We start from the raw sequence: 19,776 nt of genomic DNA on the forward strand, positions 1-19,776 counted from the left end.
CTGCTAATAAATCTCGACTCTCAGAAATGGGTCTAAAATAAATCCATTATTTCAGATTATAAAGGTGTAGTGAGATTGTGTCTTCTCCAAGTTTATTCATGAAATATTAATTAAATCTATGTGTTATGCTATGTTGTGGAATATTTATACCGTGTCCATCACCACCATAGTTTGTGTCTAACTGTGTCTGATAGACAGTGTATTAAGAATTATGATTAAGAAATCAATGTTTGCATTAAACCTTTGAAAAAGGCTACAGCTATTAATATTCCCCAGTGCTCTCTGTTCATCATCTTCAAGCACCATGTTTATGAGGGTAAGGCAAAATGTATACTATACTATGCCTGATCTTCAAAGCCACCTTTGCTAGGGTCAAGTAATATTTTGCCGCTACTCCGGTATCGGCGCAGGTGTTCAGGAACAGGAGCTTTTTGCCACAAACAAATAAACTGTGATATGTTCTAATGACTATAAACTCTATATTTTACAATTTGGGATGCCAATGTATACTATTTATCACAGATCACAAAGTCAAATTCACATCTAAAAACATGTGATCATCAGCATCTTTAAGAAATGAAAAATCATTGACCAGACTGCAAAGTTACCCAGAACAGCTAAAAACAAGGAAAACTTGTAAATAATAGAGGATGTCGTAGGGGGGAAATCGTGTTCATACACAATCTTTACACAAGAATATCATCTATATAGCACAGGTAATTGTTACCAAACTCTGAGCATCAACTAAAGAAGGAGAGAATAATCATTCACACACTGATGAAATTGAATTCTAATAATACTAACCAGACTAACATTAATGCCTTGATAAAGAGTCAAAGGCTTGAAACCCGTGTTGGAAAGACAATGTGACAATATAGCAATAATATGACAGTGAAATTTGATATTTTAAAATATACCCAACATTCATTGTGAATTTGGATATTAAATATTTGAAAGGATTGGATGTGGAAACAGTGGTTAATACTGCTATTCCGAGCCAAACAGAAAATAGATGGAGAGCAGTTACTAGTATCCAAGAGGGTGTGTGTGCTTCTCTTTAGGAGTTTTGAGGCATTGGAAGAAATGTCTTGTTTTTTTAAATAACTGTGATGACATCATTTATAGTCACTACTGCAACACAGAATGGAAATACTTTCTCCTCCATAACTGAGATTTAAATGGTTGTTCTTATAGTTCACTTTCACAAATGTGAACATGACTGGGCAGCTGCACTCATCCTTTTGTTTACCAAGTGTTTGGCATGGAATGCATTTGTGGCGTCAGTGACTGTGTTTACATGCTGTTAGTCATTTGCAAGGAGTTTGCCTTTGCCTTGTCTAATCAAGTTTAGGGCTTGCATCTCCCATGTTCTCTCGTGGTTTATGTTCTCTCGTGGTTTGCCAGTGAGTTCCTGAGCTGACTTCTTGAGGGCTTTTTTTAACCTTAAGGTCTTGTCTGTTGGGCATGAGCATGGTAGCATGTGTTATTTGTGTTTCAGTGGGGTATTGGTCATGAAGGAAGATAGTGCCTGAATGTCTATTTGGGTCACTGACCATAATTGATATTTCTTGGCATGTCAGCTAACTAGTCTAGGTCGTTTCCCACCTTCTACCTTGGGGTTTTGATCAAGTTCTTGTCATGTCTCCACAATCCTTGCCAGCGTGTCTGTTAATGTTATGCTTACCATTACAAGCACGTTTTGGTTGCTTGTGTCAAACATGACCTGATGGTTGTTGGGCAAGTGAAGGAGGTTGTATAGTTTCTGCAGCATGGGTCGTGTTCACAATGTGCTGGATTCTGATCTGTGCAGTGTGAGTGGGTTCTTCCCTATTTCTATGTGGATGTTAGCCTGTCTGTGGTATCCCTACTCCAGGGGTGGTGAGGATGGACTTATAACGTATCCAGTTGTGATTCTGGTGATTGTAGTGAAGTTGCTGGAGTAGTGGATTACTCATGAAAGCCAGGATGAGGTCAATGTTCTGCTAGACGTGCTCCTCGTGGTTGTATTGTGGAAAGTGGTTGTAACATGTTTCTTTAAGTTGACATGAGCTGTTATTACGTGAATAACATGTGTTACATAGAATACAAATGATATCCACACCTGGTCCCCTGACACATTCACTCTCAGTCCCAACTAACATGCTCTCAGAATATTCATTAAAATCATTCACCCAACATTCCCTGATCTACTCATGCACACTGCACATCAAACATTCCATCTCTCACTCCTGATGGGCAGCAGTACAGGTAAAACAGAACATAACACATTATCTTTGCTTACACTCCATATGCATGCAGAAAACCACACACCCAGCCAACACTCAGCCAACTGGCACAACACTCCTCCTATCCTTTACACACGCGAACACATGGCATGCTCACAGATTTACTTGTCTCTGTTTCCTTAGTTACACAACATTCTGGGAAATAGAACAAAATAACCATTCCATGACACATAGACAGCAGAGTCATGAGACCAAAGTTCAATTAGACAATGAAGATTCAAATGTTGTGTCTATGCCTGTTGCAGGTGTGTGGAGATTAGTTTGTGTGGCTGTGGAATTGTAGAGTTTCTTTGCCAATGAGTGGCATTGATGAAGCCACTCCTTAGGTATTTGGTGTAGTGTACATATTTCCCATAGTGTTGGGGGGGTGCCTATGGTTCATGGGTGTGATAGGCTTTGGTGTGTATGGTGTTTTGTTGCCTTGGTACTTGCGGGGATTAGGGGGTTAATGGAGCCTGGCTTTTTGGGTTGTTTATGATTGGAGTGTATTGAACCTAGGTTGCTAGGTACTGTCTCACCTTCTGTATGAGGATGGTGAATTGGACATGTTTGGCCTGGAACCGGCCACTGAGGATTGTTTCCTTTCAAACCTTTGGAGTTCACTGAAAGACAGGTATGGTGGACACATCTGTGTTGTATTTGTATGTGTGTGGTTGGAGGTGGTCGAAAGCATTTTTTCAGTGTATTTGTGCAGTGTTAGGGTGGATGTCTGTGGCCTATATTTCCTTGTGATTGCACTTGCCACTGAGTGCTGCTTTGCTTTTCTGGTCTTGGGTTGATTCTTTCCTCCAACAGCTTTGTGGAAGGCTCAGTCATGTGAGTGTTCCTATAACCCTTAAATATTGTTTGTATTAGAGTGTTCATGTAGGGCACAGCCGCAGATATTGCTAGCTTTAAGCATGCCCTGGTGTTGTAGTGTGTGTGTATAAGAGGTAAACCTGCAAGCTTTACAAGGGAATGGGAATTGCCATGTTTTACTAGGCATGTATATTATTGGGGTGTAAATCTGTGGTGTGTTTAGGGATATTGTATGCCTATATATATATATATATAATTCTCTAAGAATATCTGTGCAGAGGGCTTTCCCTCTCAGCACCTCTGGTTCGAAAATTCTGTGAGGCTTCCAGTTTTAAATGAGAAGCTGAATGGCCCCTAGAGTGACGTACGATGGGGCCGTTTTATGCTCATATCAAAATCCTGAGGCAGTTTGAATGAGTATAAATGGTTCATGGTTCCAAACCCCTCAATTCTAGGATGAATATTGTGAAAAAGAAAGGTGGGCCAGGCGCACTGTACCTCATGTGCTTAACGATTCAAGTATACAATTCTTTTATCACAGCCATAAAGAGCTGAGTATTCCTAGAATGCTTTTTGATTTTATTTAAAGGGCCTGGAATCGTCATTGGGGTCATTTGCTCTCTTCACCTCCCTCAGAGGGATATTTTGAAATAGAGCAATAGGAGTATACCAAAAGGTCCTCTAATCATGGAGATATCCGACTAGGTGAGGTTTAAATGTAGGAGTGAGTTTATGTAGGCCAACCAGTTCCTCTCTACTACCAACTCTCTGATTCAGGTTTATAATACCTACGGTATATACAGCCACTAAACTGGAGTGTGAGGAGTCAGTAATACGAGGTGGACAACTGCTTGCAGTTTTCTCAAAGTAAGACGTTTTTCTTAAAGTAAAAGTTTGCAAATAAAGCCTTGCTTGCCCTACTCTACGGAGGAATTCCCTACCTAATCTCAAGGCTAAGGGAACAATCTCTAACATGGTTAAACTGGCCCTCGTTCTGAGCAACAAACATTCAGAAAATGATAAAGCAACCTAAGATAATAAACAATAATTTAACAATATTTGGGTGACATTCACCTGTCCTGGGTAAAATCCTTTCCCCGGATTTCAAAGTCAGCTTCACAATGTTCAAAGGAAAAGAACATTCTTGAACCAGTTCTTATCAGTTCCAAGTAAAAAATAAAAGTTCATCAAACAAATCGTCTGGTAACAATTCTATGGTTTGGTCGAAAAGATCCCCATGGTAATTTGGTTATCTTCTCTTCAAGATTCTCTGCCACAGTTCACACGAATAGCTATATGACTTCTCCAGCTAAACCTTACAATGGGTTGGAACTTCTGTAGCACATTTGATATATTTGTCAGGATGCTTCTCTTTGGATTGCTACTTCCTTTCAACAACAACTCTTCTACTGTTATTACTATGAGAACAGCCACTTCTGTCCCACAGTAAGCTACTACGCCAAACCACTTCAATCTAACATCCGCTGAAGACTTTATATACCACCAAAGTACAAATACTTGTACTGCTGCTTTGGACTTCTTAATTATCAGGCAAAGTCTGACAAGATGCTTCGACCTCCTCAGGTAGGCAAGGCACTCTACCTTTTTAATGAATTCGTAACAATTCCTAAAAAGGGGCAGCCTCCTTGCCTATTTGCCTCTTCCATCTGTCTGACTGCCACAAGGTTAACCTGCCTTTGCCCATAAGAAGTACTTCCTTTCAGCTTCAGCAGACTTTTAGCATTACAGGTTAACTTCTGCAAATTCTTGACAAGTACCCAGCTCCCCTGCCCAGCTTTCTCACACCTATTCCGCCCAAGTTATTACCCAGAAGCCATATTGCCACTCTATCAGCTTCAGGTAATGATGGCACACTTTTATCTGAGGCCACTGGACTATTGACAACTTCACAGATTAGGTGAATGGTTTTAACGAGGCATGTTTCACTATAAAAGGGGTTTGCCTCTTGGCTTGGATAATGCCTGTTCTCCTCTTCAGTGTAGTAACTTCTTAAAATAAAGAATGTCAATTCTGGATAATACAAAGTTCAGTCTTCAAAGTGAAAACATAATTAGGCACACGTGACCACTCTTTAAGTTACATTTTTCAACTGAAAGTATTATATGTAATTGTATTCCTGTGTAGTATCAAGGAGGTAACTTCTGACTTCCCCCGGAAATCACAATTGGTCACACGCGACCTTCCTTTGATGTAGTTTTTCACTTCTAACTCCTGTAACTCTTGTCAGACGTTAATGTCAGGTTTTTGGAATGAATTCAGTAAGCGTTCCTTCTGCACAATTAATGATACACGATCATCCCGGTAATACGAAAGAGTTCAACAATGGATGTAATAGCTTTTACTTCTCACACGAACACTGCAACATTCAGAATAAGCACGATGGCTACATTTCCATTGTTGACAGTCATTTTAAGTATAACAAACAACTTCTAATCGCTTTTAATTATACTCGATCCTCTTTGGAGCTGGTTACAGTTACCGGCAACGCTTGTTAAGATAATGTGAATGCCATGCTTCACTCACCAGCTTCAGGGACAGTGCAGTTGCGAGTTGCTCTGCTTCCCTGACTTCCTCGATCACTGCTACTACTTCAGACTCACTTGGGACCCACACCCTTTTCCAGCACACATGTCTCTGAGTCCGACCACTTTAGTTGAGAGTGGCTTTCACTCACGAGACCCTGGGCTTGCCTTTCGCTTCTGGCCTTGGGCTCATGCACGCTCTTGGCTCTGCAATCACAGAAACTCAGCTCACATGGGGAAAAAGTCACTTCCAACACGTCTTCCTCTGCGCAGCCTCTGCAATACAGGTTTTGGAACACAGGACCCTCCTGGAACTTGCAGGTGAAATATGTCTCCATGTTTCGGCGTTCCTTCTATGCCTTGACTTCCTCATGAATTGCCAGCCTTGTGCTTCTCCTCTGCTACTACTACTACTGCCAGCCTTCCAACTCCTGCTCCAGCTCCTTCTTCCTTTGCTTTCCTGCTGGGCCTTTTATACCTCGGAGGTTTCACAATTGGCTTCAGATCTGAGCAATTAGTTTGAATTGCCTGACTCCTGCCATGACTATTAGGCTTAATTGCCAGACCACTACATCAGCATGCCTCTTCAGCCCTCTTAGGTTTTACCACTTCTTTAGTCTGGCAAAAAGCCATGAAAAGAGTGGGATGACAGGGAAAGTTAAAGTGGGGTTTATCCCAGACTTCCTGGTCTGTGCCCCCCCAATGTGATCCTCCTTAAGTACACCACCCCCAGAGCTGGGATCAGGAAGTGTCTGCCTTTCCCTGGTCACATGAGGAGGGTGCCAGACCAGGTTTCTGGGGCGAATCTTATCAGATTATTCACAGAATTCAGATGCCGATATCCAGAAAAATCGCAATAGTTAAGTGCACCATAAAATAAACTCAACGGGCCATGATAAAATGCTATTTGACATAACATTATGTGAGCAGAACTTCTAACCTGACACCAAAAAAAGCATATGAATAAAAGCAAAATGCATTCATTAGTACCAATGCTCAGAAACAAAACAATGACAGATGATCAAACCCACAGGTGCTATGTCCCAAGAGAGCCCTACTAAAATAATCTTAACCCCAATGCAATTCAATGGCAACATTGTATTCTCTTGCTTTTTGAGACCAAAAATCTCCCTCCCAGTTGATGCAAAATGTTGGCATGTACGCACCTGACAGAAGCAACCTGGTTTCTCCACATCACCACCCGACTGCCACTCACTCACCTTGCCGGGCCATACCCAGCAGACATGACTTGGCTGAAATCTAGGCTGTGACGCTCCCTCCTCAGTACGCCATACATGATTGCTGGGAACTAGCCACTTCCCAGCAACTGCTCCAGGCAGATTTATTTTAACCCCCTCATTACCTAAGAGGTTATAATAGCTTTATAGACCATGCCCTCTGGCCTCAGCTGGAGTTATGGGCCCGTAAACCCTGTTAAACACCCTCTCTGCACTCGGGTCTTTAACCTGGTCTTCAGGTCTGTGATCAAGAAAACTACATTTTCAGTTGCTCCATGGCAGTGCTTTCAACAGTGGTGAATGTAGCAAATACACCACTGCAATCAATCAGTCTGACAATGGCTGCCTTTTTTCGAGTAAAACATTCCTGCTTGCAGTTAATAAAAGTGGAAATTGAAGGAGGGGTCAGTGTATTTGGAACTCCAGCCTGTCATGTTAAATGTGCACGCATGCTTTGTTGGCAAGATCTCTGGGTATCATTTGATTTGATGTATACACCTGTTTTGCGTTTCTATTTTAGGCACTGCAAACCAGTCGTAGAAGGTAGCAAGCCTAGGGAATATGGATATTCAGTTTCCATCAATTTTCACTCTGATGAAATTGTGACACATAAAGGATTTTACATTGAGTTCAAAACGTTCAGTCACTTGGACCGTAAGTACTGTATAGTTAAACATTCTATATTTCTAATAAAATGCATTTTGTGTGATTGCATGAAAAAGTCGACAGGATACTTAACAAATTGCATCCATTTGGGGGTTTAGAAATGCACTTATCAGCCATGAAATCACAGCAAACTAATGTTTCACTGCAGAGGTTTGTTTAGTGCAGTGCAAATGTTAGATTGCGAAATCTGCTTATTTGCAACCAGAAAATTGAGACGATTAAGAAATATGTTTAGAAGCTACAATTTCCCATGCCTATAAAAATCGGTTTGGGTCCTATCACTCACTCCTTGTAGACTTACAAACACTGAATACATGACTAGTCAGCGTGCTGTACTCGGCAGCAGCTGGATACGATACAGCATATTGCTTTTTTTTGTCATGCTGATTTCTGTCTGTGAGTGTTACGAGCGCTCTGAGGCCTATATAAATAACAAATAGAAATGGAAATAGTGAGGTACAGTTTGCCACACCCAATATGTTGTCAAATAAATGACGATTTTCACCCGAGGGAAAGGAGACAATTACTCCTTAACTACCTTTCAAAGAGCCAAAACGATGGCGGAATGTTTAAGCGATTGAAAACAGATGGAAGGAGGGGAGGGACACAATGATTGTCATTTTATTAGATGCATTGTTTATTAGGACATTGTTCAACCAAGAGGGTAGCTCGGATATCTAGGAACCAGAGAACCGAAAGATAATACACTTCATTAAGCTGTTTGGCAGATAGAAGCAGCCATGTGGGTTGCATGTGTGTAGACCCTTACTTTATTCGAGTTGCAATTTTTCTAAATGTTCTATTGGACATTCCTCTTGTGAAGAGTGCTGGTAGGTTCGAATATAGAGAGCGGCTATTTTCTTTGTGAGGTGACTTCTTGGCAACATTTCAGATAATCTTCCCTGTTCCTTTCTAGGGTAAGCAGGGCTCCAGAGAGCAGGTGCACACATCCAGAAAGCCTACAAACCCAATGCAATAATCTAAAACTTGGGGCCTGGAGGAGGCAAGCCCTTCTACATCACAGCGTTTTCTGATGACAATACTACATAATATTGTTTATCAAAAATATAGGTCTATAGGTGTAGATGTGGCAAAAAAAAACAGTTTATAATATTCAGGGTGTCCACATTTGGCACTCTCAAATGAAATATCATACTGATCAGTGACCAATCCCATATTTGTGCAGAGAAGAGGGGTTCTCCACACATGGGTGTGGATGACGTGGTGATGAGATTGCATTATCTTGATGCAGTAATTCATGTATGTAACCCACTATCATTTAATTAACATTTAGAAAGTGGCCTCCTTCTAATATTAAGTATTGCACATTTTTGGTCCTGACATCAATGCTGCTTAGGATTCAATATTGTATGTTAATTTATCTGGGCAATAGTCAAAATAAACATTCAAATGAAACGGAAGGCAGTCCAAAGCTGAGCCATTGAAACCATCTTGCTATTGATAAAATGTGACCATTTCTCAAAGGTTTACAGTTGAGGATCAAATCCATCTGTCTGTTGTAACATAGCTTTAGGAAAATGATACATGACATTGCCACAGCCAATCCTTTAAATCTGTTTAAACATTATGTCCCAGTCTGCACCCTACAGTCCAACTCAAGTATCCAGCGGATAGAGGTAATGCATAATAATCAGAGGAAAGGAAGGCTAAAGGAATGTCCTTCAAGCAACATTCCGGAAACGTAATCTCTACAACTTTTAAGGTCTGCCTAAAGCAGCATCCATTCACAGAGGAGTAAACAGTAGGACGATAGGTGGGAAAGCATGATAAATGATGGTGTGCACATAGTGGAGACAGGGGAAGCCTTAGTTCTGATGTTTGCAAAATACCACTAGATACTACATGCCAGGCTGGAGAGAGTAGGCAAGAGGCTGAAACTCAGAGGATTCTTGATGATGTTAAATGTTAGTCAGTCTTGTGAGCCTCTGGAAGATTTATAGGGATAATTGAGTCCTTAATACATTTCTTTAAAAGGCTGGGGCCATCCGCTGCTTGGACATGGAAAAAGCCCTTGACACTGTTTCCAGGGGTGTATGTTCCTAGTAGTAGGCAGGAATGGGTCTGGGGCCATGAGTCTTTTGGTGTGTCATGTGTTGTAGGCCAAACCTACAATAAGGGTTAGAGTAAACAGAGTCCTTTCTCGGGAATTTAGACTTGCAAGGGGGCATGGAAAGAGGCCCACTCCCCCCATGCCATATATAGCGTTTGCCACAGATACTGAGCTCTTGCCAAAAGTGGTTTGTAGAGCCCCGATACTACAAGGCATGCCCCAGAAGTATGGAGGCAAAGCTAGAATCCCCTCGTTAGCCAATGATATGCTGGTGGTGCTGGAGGGCACAGGTGATCTGGACGAGGTGGATGGGTATGAGTATTAAATCTGTTACTGCGTGTATTTCAATATGTTAATTGGGAGAAAAAGTGACTTTATGAAAAGAGGAATGGACTTAATGATCAAACCATTTAATGAAGATGTTAAAAATTGGGCTGGACTCTAGGTACCATTGATAGTCGATAGTCAAGCCTAATGCTTGATATTGCTGTACCTGACGCAACTCGCTATATGTGTAATGTAACTACTTTGTGTATCATTATGTTTGCTACACTGCCTCTGTGCTACATGTAACTGGTTCTTTCCAGCACCCTAATGCCTCATGGTTTGTGTGCGCTATACAAATGAAATAAATAAATAAATAAACAAAATAAAGTGTTTTTTGTAACCACTCATGCTAATGAGGAATCTATATGTATTGTAAAACACCCAATGCAATACCCCTCACCACTCTTTTGTAAACATTGGGGATCATTACAAGGTTGCCGGTCCGGTAAAACTGATGCCGGTAAGACTGTACCCGCATCGTTTACCAGACTGGAGTACTACGAGCAGCGATGCTTCTGTGAAGTGCACATTAAGAGTCGCACGGACATGTAAATACCAGCATGGAGATGCCGGTAATGACGGATAGCTAGATGCCGTTAACACCGGCATTGCGGGGCAGGCATTAATAGCAATCAGCTGTGTAGAAAACTGCCACGGGTGCACACAATCAGCACAGGTGGAGCCAATGGAGTCTGGCACAGCACAAAAGGAGCACTCCCACACACCACACCCCTCCCAAATCCACAATGCTACCATTGGCAGTTGCAATACTGGGGCTGGAGGACGTGCCTGCACTGCTACTCCTTGAGCAGGCAGTGAACCAGAGAATGCAGCAGAGGCGCAGTAGAAGGAGGGCGAGACTGGGCCAGTCCATACAATAGCGCAGGCAGTTGTACCCCGCAGGCAGCCACCAATCCCTCGCCTAAGGACCGGTCCATTTAACCTAACCCCTGCACAGATCCACACCCTTTACCACCTGGATAGGGACACCATATGCACAATAGTGGACCTCATTCATGATGCCCTGGTGAGCCTCATCAACATCCGGACAGCCACCCCCCCCCTTGCTAAAGGTAGTGACTGTGCTACACTTCCTTGCCACAGGCACCTACCAACACACAGTGGGGTAGCTGCATGGCATCTCACAACCCTGTTAATCCCGTGTGTTCAACCAGGTGCTAGATGCCCTCCTGAAACATGCAAGGGACCACATTCATTTACCATGGACTGCGGAGGAGGTGAATGCTACCAAAATAGCATTCTATGCACTGGCAGGCATGCCAAATGTAATAGGTGCCCTCGACTGCACACATGTGGGGCTGGTAGTCCAGCATGCTGTGGAGGTAGTGTACCGCAACAGGAAGCTCTACCATTCCCTGAATGAACAGATGATGTGTGATGCACGCAAAATCATAAAGCATTGCTGTGCAAGATTCCCAGGCTCCACACATGATGCCATGGTGCTGCGCAACTCCCACGCTTCCCCGCTACATGGCACAACACGCTGCACAACGTACCTGGCTGCTGGGTAAGTCTAATCACAGGGCCATGAGGGGTGTTGAGTGTGGGGGGGGACCACAAGCATAGCCAACCTGTCTGCTGACTGGGCCATGAGGGGTGTTGTTTGGGGGGGACCACAGCATCCTGGGTGCCTAAAACTGTGAGCCCAATGAATCCAACAGAATGTGGGACACAGCCAATGAATGTAGATGTGGCATGCCTACACAGATGTGCATACATGGAACCAACATACACAGTGCCCGCACCAGCACATGCATCAGGAACATCATTAGACATGAACCACAGGTACCACAATGCACCACCCTGCAGTGACAATGCATTAAATACATGAGCGCAGCAGAGTAAATCACGGCGCATGCAGCCATGCCTGAGCTAAATGCAACTGCCACACAGGGGAATCTCTGTCACTGCACGCATCCCACAGGTACACCGCATGCCAGTATACCTGTCCAGGCACCTCAACGGACACTGCCAAATGTAATGGGTCAAGCATGGAAACTATTGCAATCATCAATAGTTACCACCACTAACATATGATCGAGTGGTGCAGGACCCATCCACAGTACCTCAGTTACACCATGTCACTACACACCCACCCTTCACCGGTGGACCATACCACCAAAGCCATTGTGCCTTAGTCATATGGGGTAAGGCGTTGATGGACATGTACATGGTGAAATCAAGTAGTCGTAAGCATGATTAGCAAACCATTGTGTATCATGAAGCACATCAGGCAAATGTGTCATTATGCACTGTACATGTATAGTACATTTCCATTTGCAACACACCCATCAGATGGGAGTACATCATGGACCTTTTGACTTCATTTGTGTGAGTGCTGTATCTGATGAAAAGGTCCCTGAGACATGAACAGCACCAATCCCCCCCAACCATGGATCATCCCTAAGTACACTTACCTGGGTCTTACTATAAGGAAATGTCAAGTCCAGTCATGAACAATCTGTGGCATGTGATCATGAACACTGTAGAGGCAGTGCACACAAGGAATTACAAAGATATTCACAAGTACACTTACTATTGCTCCCATGCAGATGATGCTGGGTATCCCCTGAAGCCTTGGCTCCTGACCATCATCAGGCAACCAGTCAACAGGCACGAAGAGGACTACGGCCGCGCACATGCACGCACTCGTGTCATGATTGAGCAGACTTTTGGGCTGCTGAAGGCCCGGTTTCGAAGAAGGTGGGGCAGATAGTGTTGGTATGCGCCATGCTGCACAAAATGTGCATCCAGCGCAACGTACACCTGCCCCCTGACATAGACCTGATACCACCTGAGGATGAGGATGGGGAAGATGATGCAAATCTACCACAGCACAATGTGAATGAAGGACGTGCAGTATGGCAAGATTTGATTGCACAGTACTTTTGATGAACTGGAAAACACAAGGCACTGGGAATGGGGAACACTGGGCACTGGGAATAGGGAACACTGGGCACTGTATACATTGAAATTGACATACACTCAAGAAGCAATGTCCAGTAATGTGTTTTTCTTACACACACCAGCTGTATTCAATAGATGTGAACTATGTACATTTAACATGAATTAACGTGCAGCTCTATCCAAGTAAATTCATCACACTACCCTCACCCACACAACCCCAACACCACAACTCCCCCACCTCCCACAGCCCAACACGCCAACACCCACACCCCCCAAACCCCAACACCCCCACCACCCACCCCCGACACTCCACACCCACACCACCCCACCACCCCCACCCCAACTGCCCCCACTGCAACTTCAATTCAACTCCCTCCTGAAATGCACATGTGATTTTGACTACTAACGCCCCCTTTTGGAGGAGGGTATTGTGGGTCTGTGCGGCGCAAACATTGCAGTGACCGATACACCAGGCTTGTCTGCGTGGAACTTGCCGGGGTTGTGCTCGATGAAGGAGCGGGTTGTGGGTTTGTTTTTCCATTCCTCTATTGCCATGGTGGCCACCAACTGGGTCACGGCCTGGGTCATGGCTGCCATCCCTTCCCGCATGCGGCAGGCCACGCGGTACGCAGCCCGGCTGACTACCCTAGCATTACTCTGCAGGGCTTCCTGCATGGCCCGGCGTGCAGCTTCACCGTCCGCCACATACTGCCTGACCAGGTCCTGCATGGCCAGCTGGCGCTCCTCCATGCGGGTCAGCCACGCCTCCTGATCCCTGATGTTTTGTGCTGCAGGTGGTTGCACGGGAGTTGGGGTGTGTGTGCTCCCCGGGCTGTACACAGCTTTGTCCATGTTACTGTCATCCACTGAGCTGTGGCCACCTGAGCCATGTTCCGGTGAGTCACGTGGGGTAGCTTGCATGTGTGGTGTATTTTCCTGTTCTTCATGTGTGCTGTTGCCTGCATTGTCTGCCACCTCCTCCTCCTCCTCCTCCTCCACACTGTGCTGTGCAGATTGGGCCGCCTCACCCAGCTCACTAGTTGCCGTTGATTGTGGCTCCTGCACGACACTGGCCACTGGGGATACCAGCTACTCCTGAGGTGGTTCCTGTGCCCCAGATGTGGTTTTTGGGTGTAGGGCCTTTGGGCCAGGGGTGCCTTTTGGCTGGTGTGCCTTGCTGCCAGCAGAAGGTCTTTGCTAGGGTGCCTTGCTGGGAGTACGTTCTTGCTGCTCAGCCTGCTGGCCAGCCTGTGTGCCCTCTTGACTGGGGGGCTGTGGCGTGGAAGCTGTGGGACTCTTCTGTCCTGCCCTTGATGTTGAAGGCCCCTGGCTGGCGTCGTCGTTGTCACCTCGGCTCTGAAGCGCAGCAGCTTTCTTGGGTGTTGGGGTGTGTTCTGACTCGCTGTCTGTTCCTGTGCCTGTGGGGGACAGTGAGGCAGGGCATCAGTCATGGGTCATCATACATACTACATACATCAATGCTAGTACATTCCGAAGGTCCAGAGTTGTCAGGACACTCTCAGATGATGGGGGCATGCAGTCAGGCAAGCAAAAACAATCTGCCTGCCTAGTCATGTAGTTGGTATCGACATGATCCACAACTCACAGGTGAACATGACAGCCTCTGCTGAGGATGCAGAAATAATGTGACTCTGTTATTCACAATACATATCTGCATTAATGAATTGGAGTTTGTACAGCACTAAACACTGCCTTAATACAGCTTCAGATGTCTGCAAGTTGGTGTGCAAGCTGGTTCATGGCACGTGACAGGCTGTGAGGGGCAGAACCATTGGCTGAGGTCTGTCACCTGATGGTTGGTAGAAGGGGCCATAGCCAATGAATGTCAATCAGTTGTGGCCATGCCATTGCAATACAGGGAATGCGAGTCTGAAACCTCCTGGAGTTTAAGGAACTTTGTCTCAGCACAAAGCTAGGGTGACAGGGAGTTCCACATGGTGGAGCCTTGAGTATTCAGAGTTCTACTGCCATACCTTTAATGATCTGCAGGAGAAAATGGTCAATAGCTTTACACTTGCCAATCTTAGGCATCTAGATGGTTGATAGGGTGCAGCAGTTCTGATTGTATGGGCAAAGCACAAGTTTTGAAGCAAGTCTGTTCCCTACTTGGGTGCCAATGAAAGGCCAAAGGTAAAGGCACAATGTGGTCTCAATGTCACAGGTTGAATATGAGACAAACAGCAGAATTGTGTACTCTTTGCAATTTTCATAGTTTTTGTTCTGTGAGCCAAGCATATATTTTATTACAATACTCTCGCAAGCATGTGACTACTACATGGAGGAGAGCAATTTGTGCAGCAGCTGGAGGATAGGAAGGACCTGTTTGAAGCAGGCAGCGGCATCTATGGTAGAATCCAGTCTTGACAACCATATTGACTTGAGTGTCATATGGAAGGTCAGATATCACATTCAGTTTGCAGACTTTATGGGTGAGCATTGAGAGGCCTGAGCCAGGAAGAAGGGAATGAAGAGCGGCACGCAAGGACCATGAACTGTTTTTTATGCCAGTTAAAGCATTGCTGTTTTGTTTGAATCCCGAGTTGGACTTGAGAGGTTGGAAATATATATTAACATAATTCATACCATAGGATGTGCAGATTGCATTCAACATGTATACAGAAGGGAGGGAATTATTTCTGGGATACAATAGGACACATGTAAAATTAGCAAGGAACTTTTCATTAAAACATGTCAAAAAACAAGGTTTCCTTGAAACCTGCTGGATTTAGAGGGCAGCTCCTTTTGCTTCATTGAAACAAAGGAAAGGTTGCAGGTGAGCTGCAAACACAAAGATTACTGTGAGGTACAGCAGGGGCCCAAGGTCCATTTCAGCCCATCCCTCCCATTAGCAGATCTCCTCCCTTTTCACAAACTTCTAGGCAGGCGAGATGAGAAAGCAAAAATACTTCTTCTCATTTACCCTTTTAAGAGACAAATTGCCCTGGTTGCTATGTGACTCTGAATGTCTGTACAAAAATTTGGCTGCATGAAAATGCAAGTCCCTCTTCTTAATCAAAAGCCACAACTTGTCAAAGTCAAGCATAAGCTGGCTGACAAGATGTACTTCTCTGGGAGATGAGAAACTGTGTAGGTGGCTCATTTCAAGTATGACAGTATTTCCAGACGAAGTACTGCGAAACTCGGTTACCATGACAGCCATTAGTGCTGGCGGTAAATCTGCCAGATTATGAGTGGGGTAATGGCGGAGTTAGCCCCCATTTGTGGATCCCATATGATTCCATCGGGACTTTGGAGGAAGAACCACCTGTGATAATTCTGCAGCAATATTTGCTTCAACTATTAGCTTTAAAGTGGAGGATTTAACTTCAGCTTTAGGGTGGAGGAAACTCATCTACTTTAACACCAACTCCCAATTCGACAGTGCAGTAAAACTGGCAATTCCATTACACCCAAACATTTAGCACACCACTGAAGTCGAAATGAAGCTGTGTATACCTAATCACCCGGTGAATAATAAAAGAATAATCTGTAACTGCATATTGAACTTTATATCGGAAAACACCAGCCCCTGTTTTTAGTCCTCATGCATTCTTCACCAATACACAGAGCTTTCTGGGAAAGAAGATACAGGTACCATAAGCCCTCCTTTTACCAGAAAGAGACTTTAATACATTGGAGAGACTCCTGGCTCTCCAGTGCTGACCTATACCCATTGGGATTCTTTTTCTTGCCTGATATTTGTATAGAGCCTAATGTAACATCTAAAAAAAGAGAGGGGTGAGGCACGCACTCCAATTCCTGGCCAATATACTACCTGAACAAAGAAAAACAATAAATGGGTTAAATCCCAAAGTGTACCAATTCACTAGGTTAGATCCCAATTGTTGCAAAAATATTCACAGGGTTAGATCCCGATTGTTGCAAGAATATTCACAGGGTTAAATCCCTTATGCTGAATTGGTACTGCTGTTCTCCTCCTTCAAATATTCACAGGGCTGGATCCCTTATGCTGAATTTGGGCTGCTGTTCTCCTCCTCCTAGCGCTTTCCTGTCCCAACACTCTTCAGGGAGGCTGTGTTGCCTTTCACTTCAGGTGAATCCAATTAAATTGCTAATGCAGTCTCTAAGAATTATGGGAGCTGTAGTGAAATCATTAGTTCATTTCAGGTGACCAAGGAAAGACGCCCTCCAGGAGCACACATCTTACCCTTAGCAGGGGGAGGGGGGAAAACCATAACTATGATTCTCCACTGTAGGGAAAAATGTCCCCGGTGCTGCAGCCTCTGGAGTCCGGATCTCCACAAATTACATGTAAAAAAAGAGGGGTGAGGCGCGCACTACAATTCCTGGCCAATATACTACCTGAACAAAGAAAAACAATAAATGGGTTAAATCCCCAAGTGTCCAATTCACTGGGTTAGATCCCAATTGTTGCAAAAATATTCACAGGGTTAGATCCCGATTGTTGCAAGAATATTCACAGGGTTAAATCCCTTATGCTGCATTGGTATTGCTGTTCTCCTCCTTCATATATTCACAGGGCTGGATCCCTTATGCTGCATTTGGGCTGCTGTTCTCCTCCTCCTAGCGCTGTCGTGTCCCAACACTCTTCAGGGAGGCTGTGTTGCCTTTCACTTCAGGTGAATCCAATTAAATTGCTAATGCAGTCTCTAAGAATTAAGGGAACTGTAGTGAAATCATTAGTTCATTTCAGGTGAGCAAGGAAAGACTCCCCTCCGGGAGCACACATCTTACCCTTAGCAGGGGGAGGGGGGAAAACCATAACTATGATTCTCCACTGTAGGGAAAAATGTCCCCGGTGCTGCAGCCTCTGGAGTCCGGATCTCCACAAATTACATGTAAAAAAAGAGGGGTGAGGCGCGCACTACAATTCCTGGCCAATATACTACCTGAACAAAGAAAAACAATAAATGGGTTAAATCCCAAAGTGTCCAATTCACTGGGTTAGATCCCAATTGTTGCAAAAATATTCACAGGGTTAGATCCCAATTGTTGCAAGAATATTCACAGGGTTAAATCCCTTATGCTGAATTGGTACTGCTGTTCTCCTCCTTCAAATATTCACAGGGCTGGATCCCTTATGCTGCATTTGGGCTGCTGTTCTCCTCCTCCTAGCGCTTTCGTGTCCCAACACTGTTCAGGGAGGCTGTGTTGCCTTTCACTTCAGGTGAATCCAATTAAATTGCTAATGCAGTCTCTAAGAATTATGGGAGCTGTAGTGAAATCATTAGTTCATTTCAGGTGAGCAAGGAAAGACTCCCCTCCGGGAGCACACATCTTACCCTTAGCAGGGGGAGGGGGGAAAACCATAACTATGATTCTCCACTGTAGGGAAAAATTTCCCCGGTGCTGCAGCCTCTGGAGTCCGGATCTCCACAAATTACATGTAAAAAAAGAGGGGTGAGGCGCGCACTACAATTCCTGGCCAATATACTACCTGAACAAAGAAAAACAATAAATGGGTTAAATCCCAAAGTGTCCAATTCACTGGGTTAGATCCCAATTGTTGCAAAAATATTCACAGGGTTGGATCCCAATTGTTGCAAGAATATTCACAGGGTTAAATCCCTTATGCTGAATTGGTACTGCTGTTCTCCTCCTTCAAATATTCACAGGGCTGGATCCCTTATGCTGCATTTGGGCTGCTGTTCTCCTCCTCCTAGCGCTTTCGTGTCCCAACACTCTTCAGGGAGGCTCTGTTGCCTTTCACTTCGGGTGAATCCAATTAAATTGCTAATGCAGTCTCTAAGAATTATGGGAGCTGTAGTGAAATCATTAGGTCATTTCAGGTGAGCAAGGAAAGACTCCCCTCCGGGAGCACACATCTTACCCTTAGCAGGGGGAGGGGGGAAAACCTCCTCCTCCTCCTAGCGCCTCACCCCCCCCCCTTTTTTTACATGTAATTTGTGGAGATCGGGACTCCAGAGGCTTCAGCACCGGGGTTATTTTGCCCTACAGTGGAAAACCATAGTTATGGTAGGTCTCTTTCTTCGGCTGGGGCCTTCCTCTAGAACTGCCTCCTTGCCTCTCTCTCTGAAACTTGAGGAGAAACATCAAAAGGACTGGGACTAACAGAGGAGTATTCATAGTCGTATACATCACTTTAGCCGAATGGCAACTTTGCCGAATATGTTTTTGCCGCATTTGTTTGCCGTTTTTTTACCACAAACTTGTACATGGTAAGTTGGGGTAGGGTATACATTGGGGTGGTGTGGAGGGATGAAAGGTGGGTGTGGTGGTCTCCTCGCTATTTGTGATTAAAATAAACAACAAATTAGGCGAAAACAAATACAAAATTGGATACTGTCAGTCTAATGACAAAACTAGAGACTAAGGTATTACACGAGACAGAGATATGCACAATTGTTTGGACAGGGTTATCCTGATCTTCCATTCATATGTATTTATGTCTGGAAACTGGGATGATTTTTGCATATACTTCTTTTAATAGTGCTGCTGCAATAGATTATCTGTTGTTGCTTTTTTCTCAGCTTGCCCCAGGCAGTTTAAATGCATGGACGGATCATCCTGCGTGCCCTTGAAAAATCAATGCGATGGATGGAAAGATTGTGCCGATGGCAGCGATGAGCGGGACTGTGGTATGTCGCCATTACTAGAAGCCTTAGATTTCATGGAAATGTCTGTACGCCTATATGACAAAGAAGGCTTACATCCTCAGAGAAAAAAACGTTCTACATACTTGCCCTTGGTTCTATAATCCCCTGCGTCATTTTGATAACAAATAAAAGGAAATTCCAAAATATTAAACTTGTCTCATATACAATGTATTAGCACTCACGGGACAGACCCGAGCGAGTCAATGAACCAGGAACACAGACTGTACTAAACAGAAAAACTGCATTCTTTTCTGGCTCTACCGTAGTCTGCTATCTTTTGTTTTGGAAGGCGGTGACAAT

At 44.3% G+C, this 19,776-nt stretch overlaps 1 protein-coding gene across 1 annotated transcript in view; it reads left to right on the top strand.

Moving 5' to 3' along the window:
• Nucleotides 1-19,776, top strand: part of LOC138526098 (suppressor of tumorigenicity 14 protein homolog) — a 1,040,494-nt gene that overhangs the window by 269,349 nt on the left and 751,369 nt on the right. The window contains exons 11-12 of the mRNA XM_069636455.1: nt 7,385-7,518; nt 19,351-19,458. Of these exons, the coding sequence (XP_069492556.1) occupies nt 7,385-7,518; nt 19,351-19,458 (242 nt within the window). The remainder of the gene's footprint in view (nt 1-7,384; nt 7,519-19,350; nt 19,459-19,776) is intronic.

The sequence above is a fragment of the Ambystoma mexicanum genome, chromosome 7p (genome assembly GCF_040938575.1).
Source record: "Ambystoma mexicanum isolate Mex_15411 chromosome 7p, UKY_AmexF1_1, whole genome shotgun sequence".
NCBI classification, from domain to species: Eukaryota; Metazoa; Chordata; class Amphibia; order Caudata; family Ambystomatidae; genus Ambystoma; species Ambystoma mexicanum.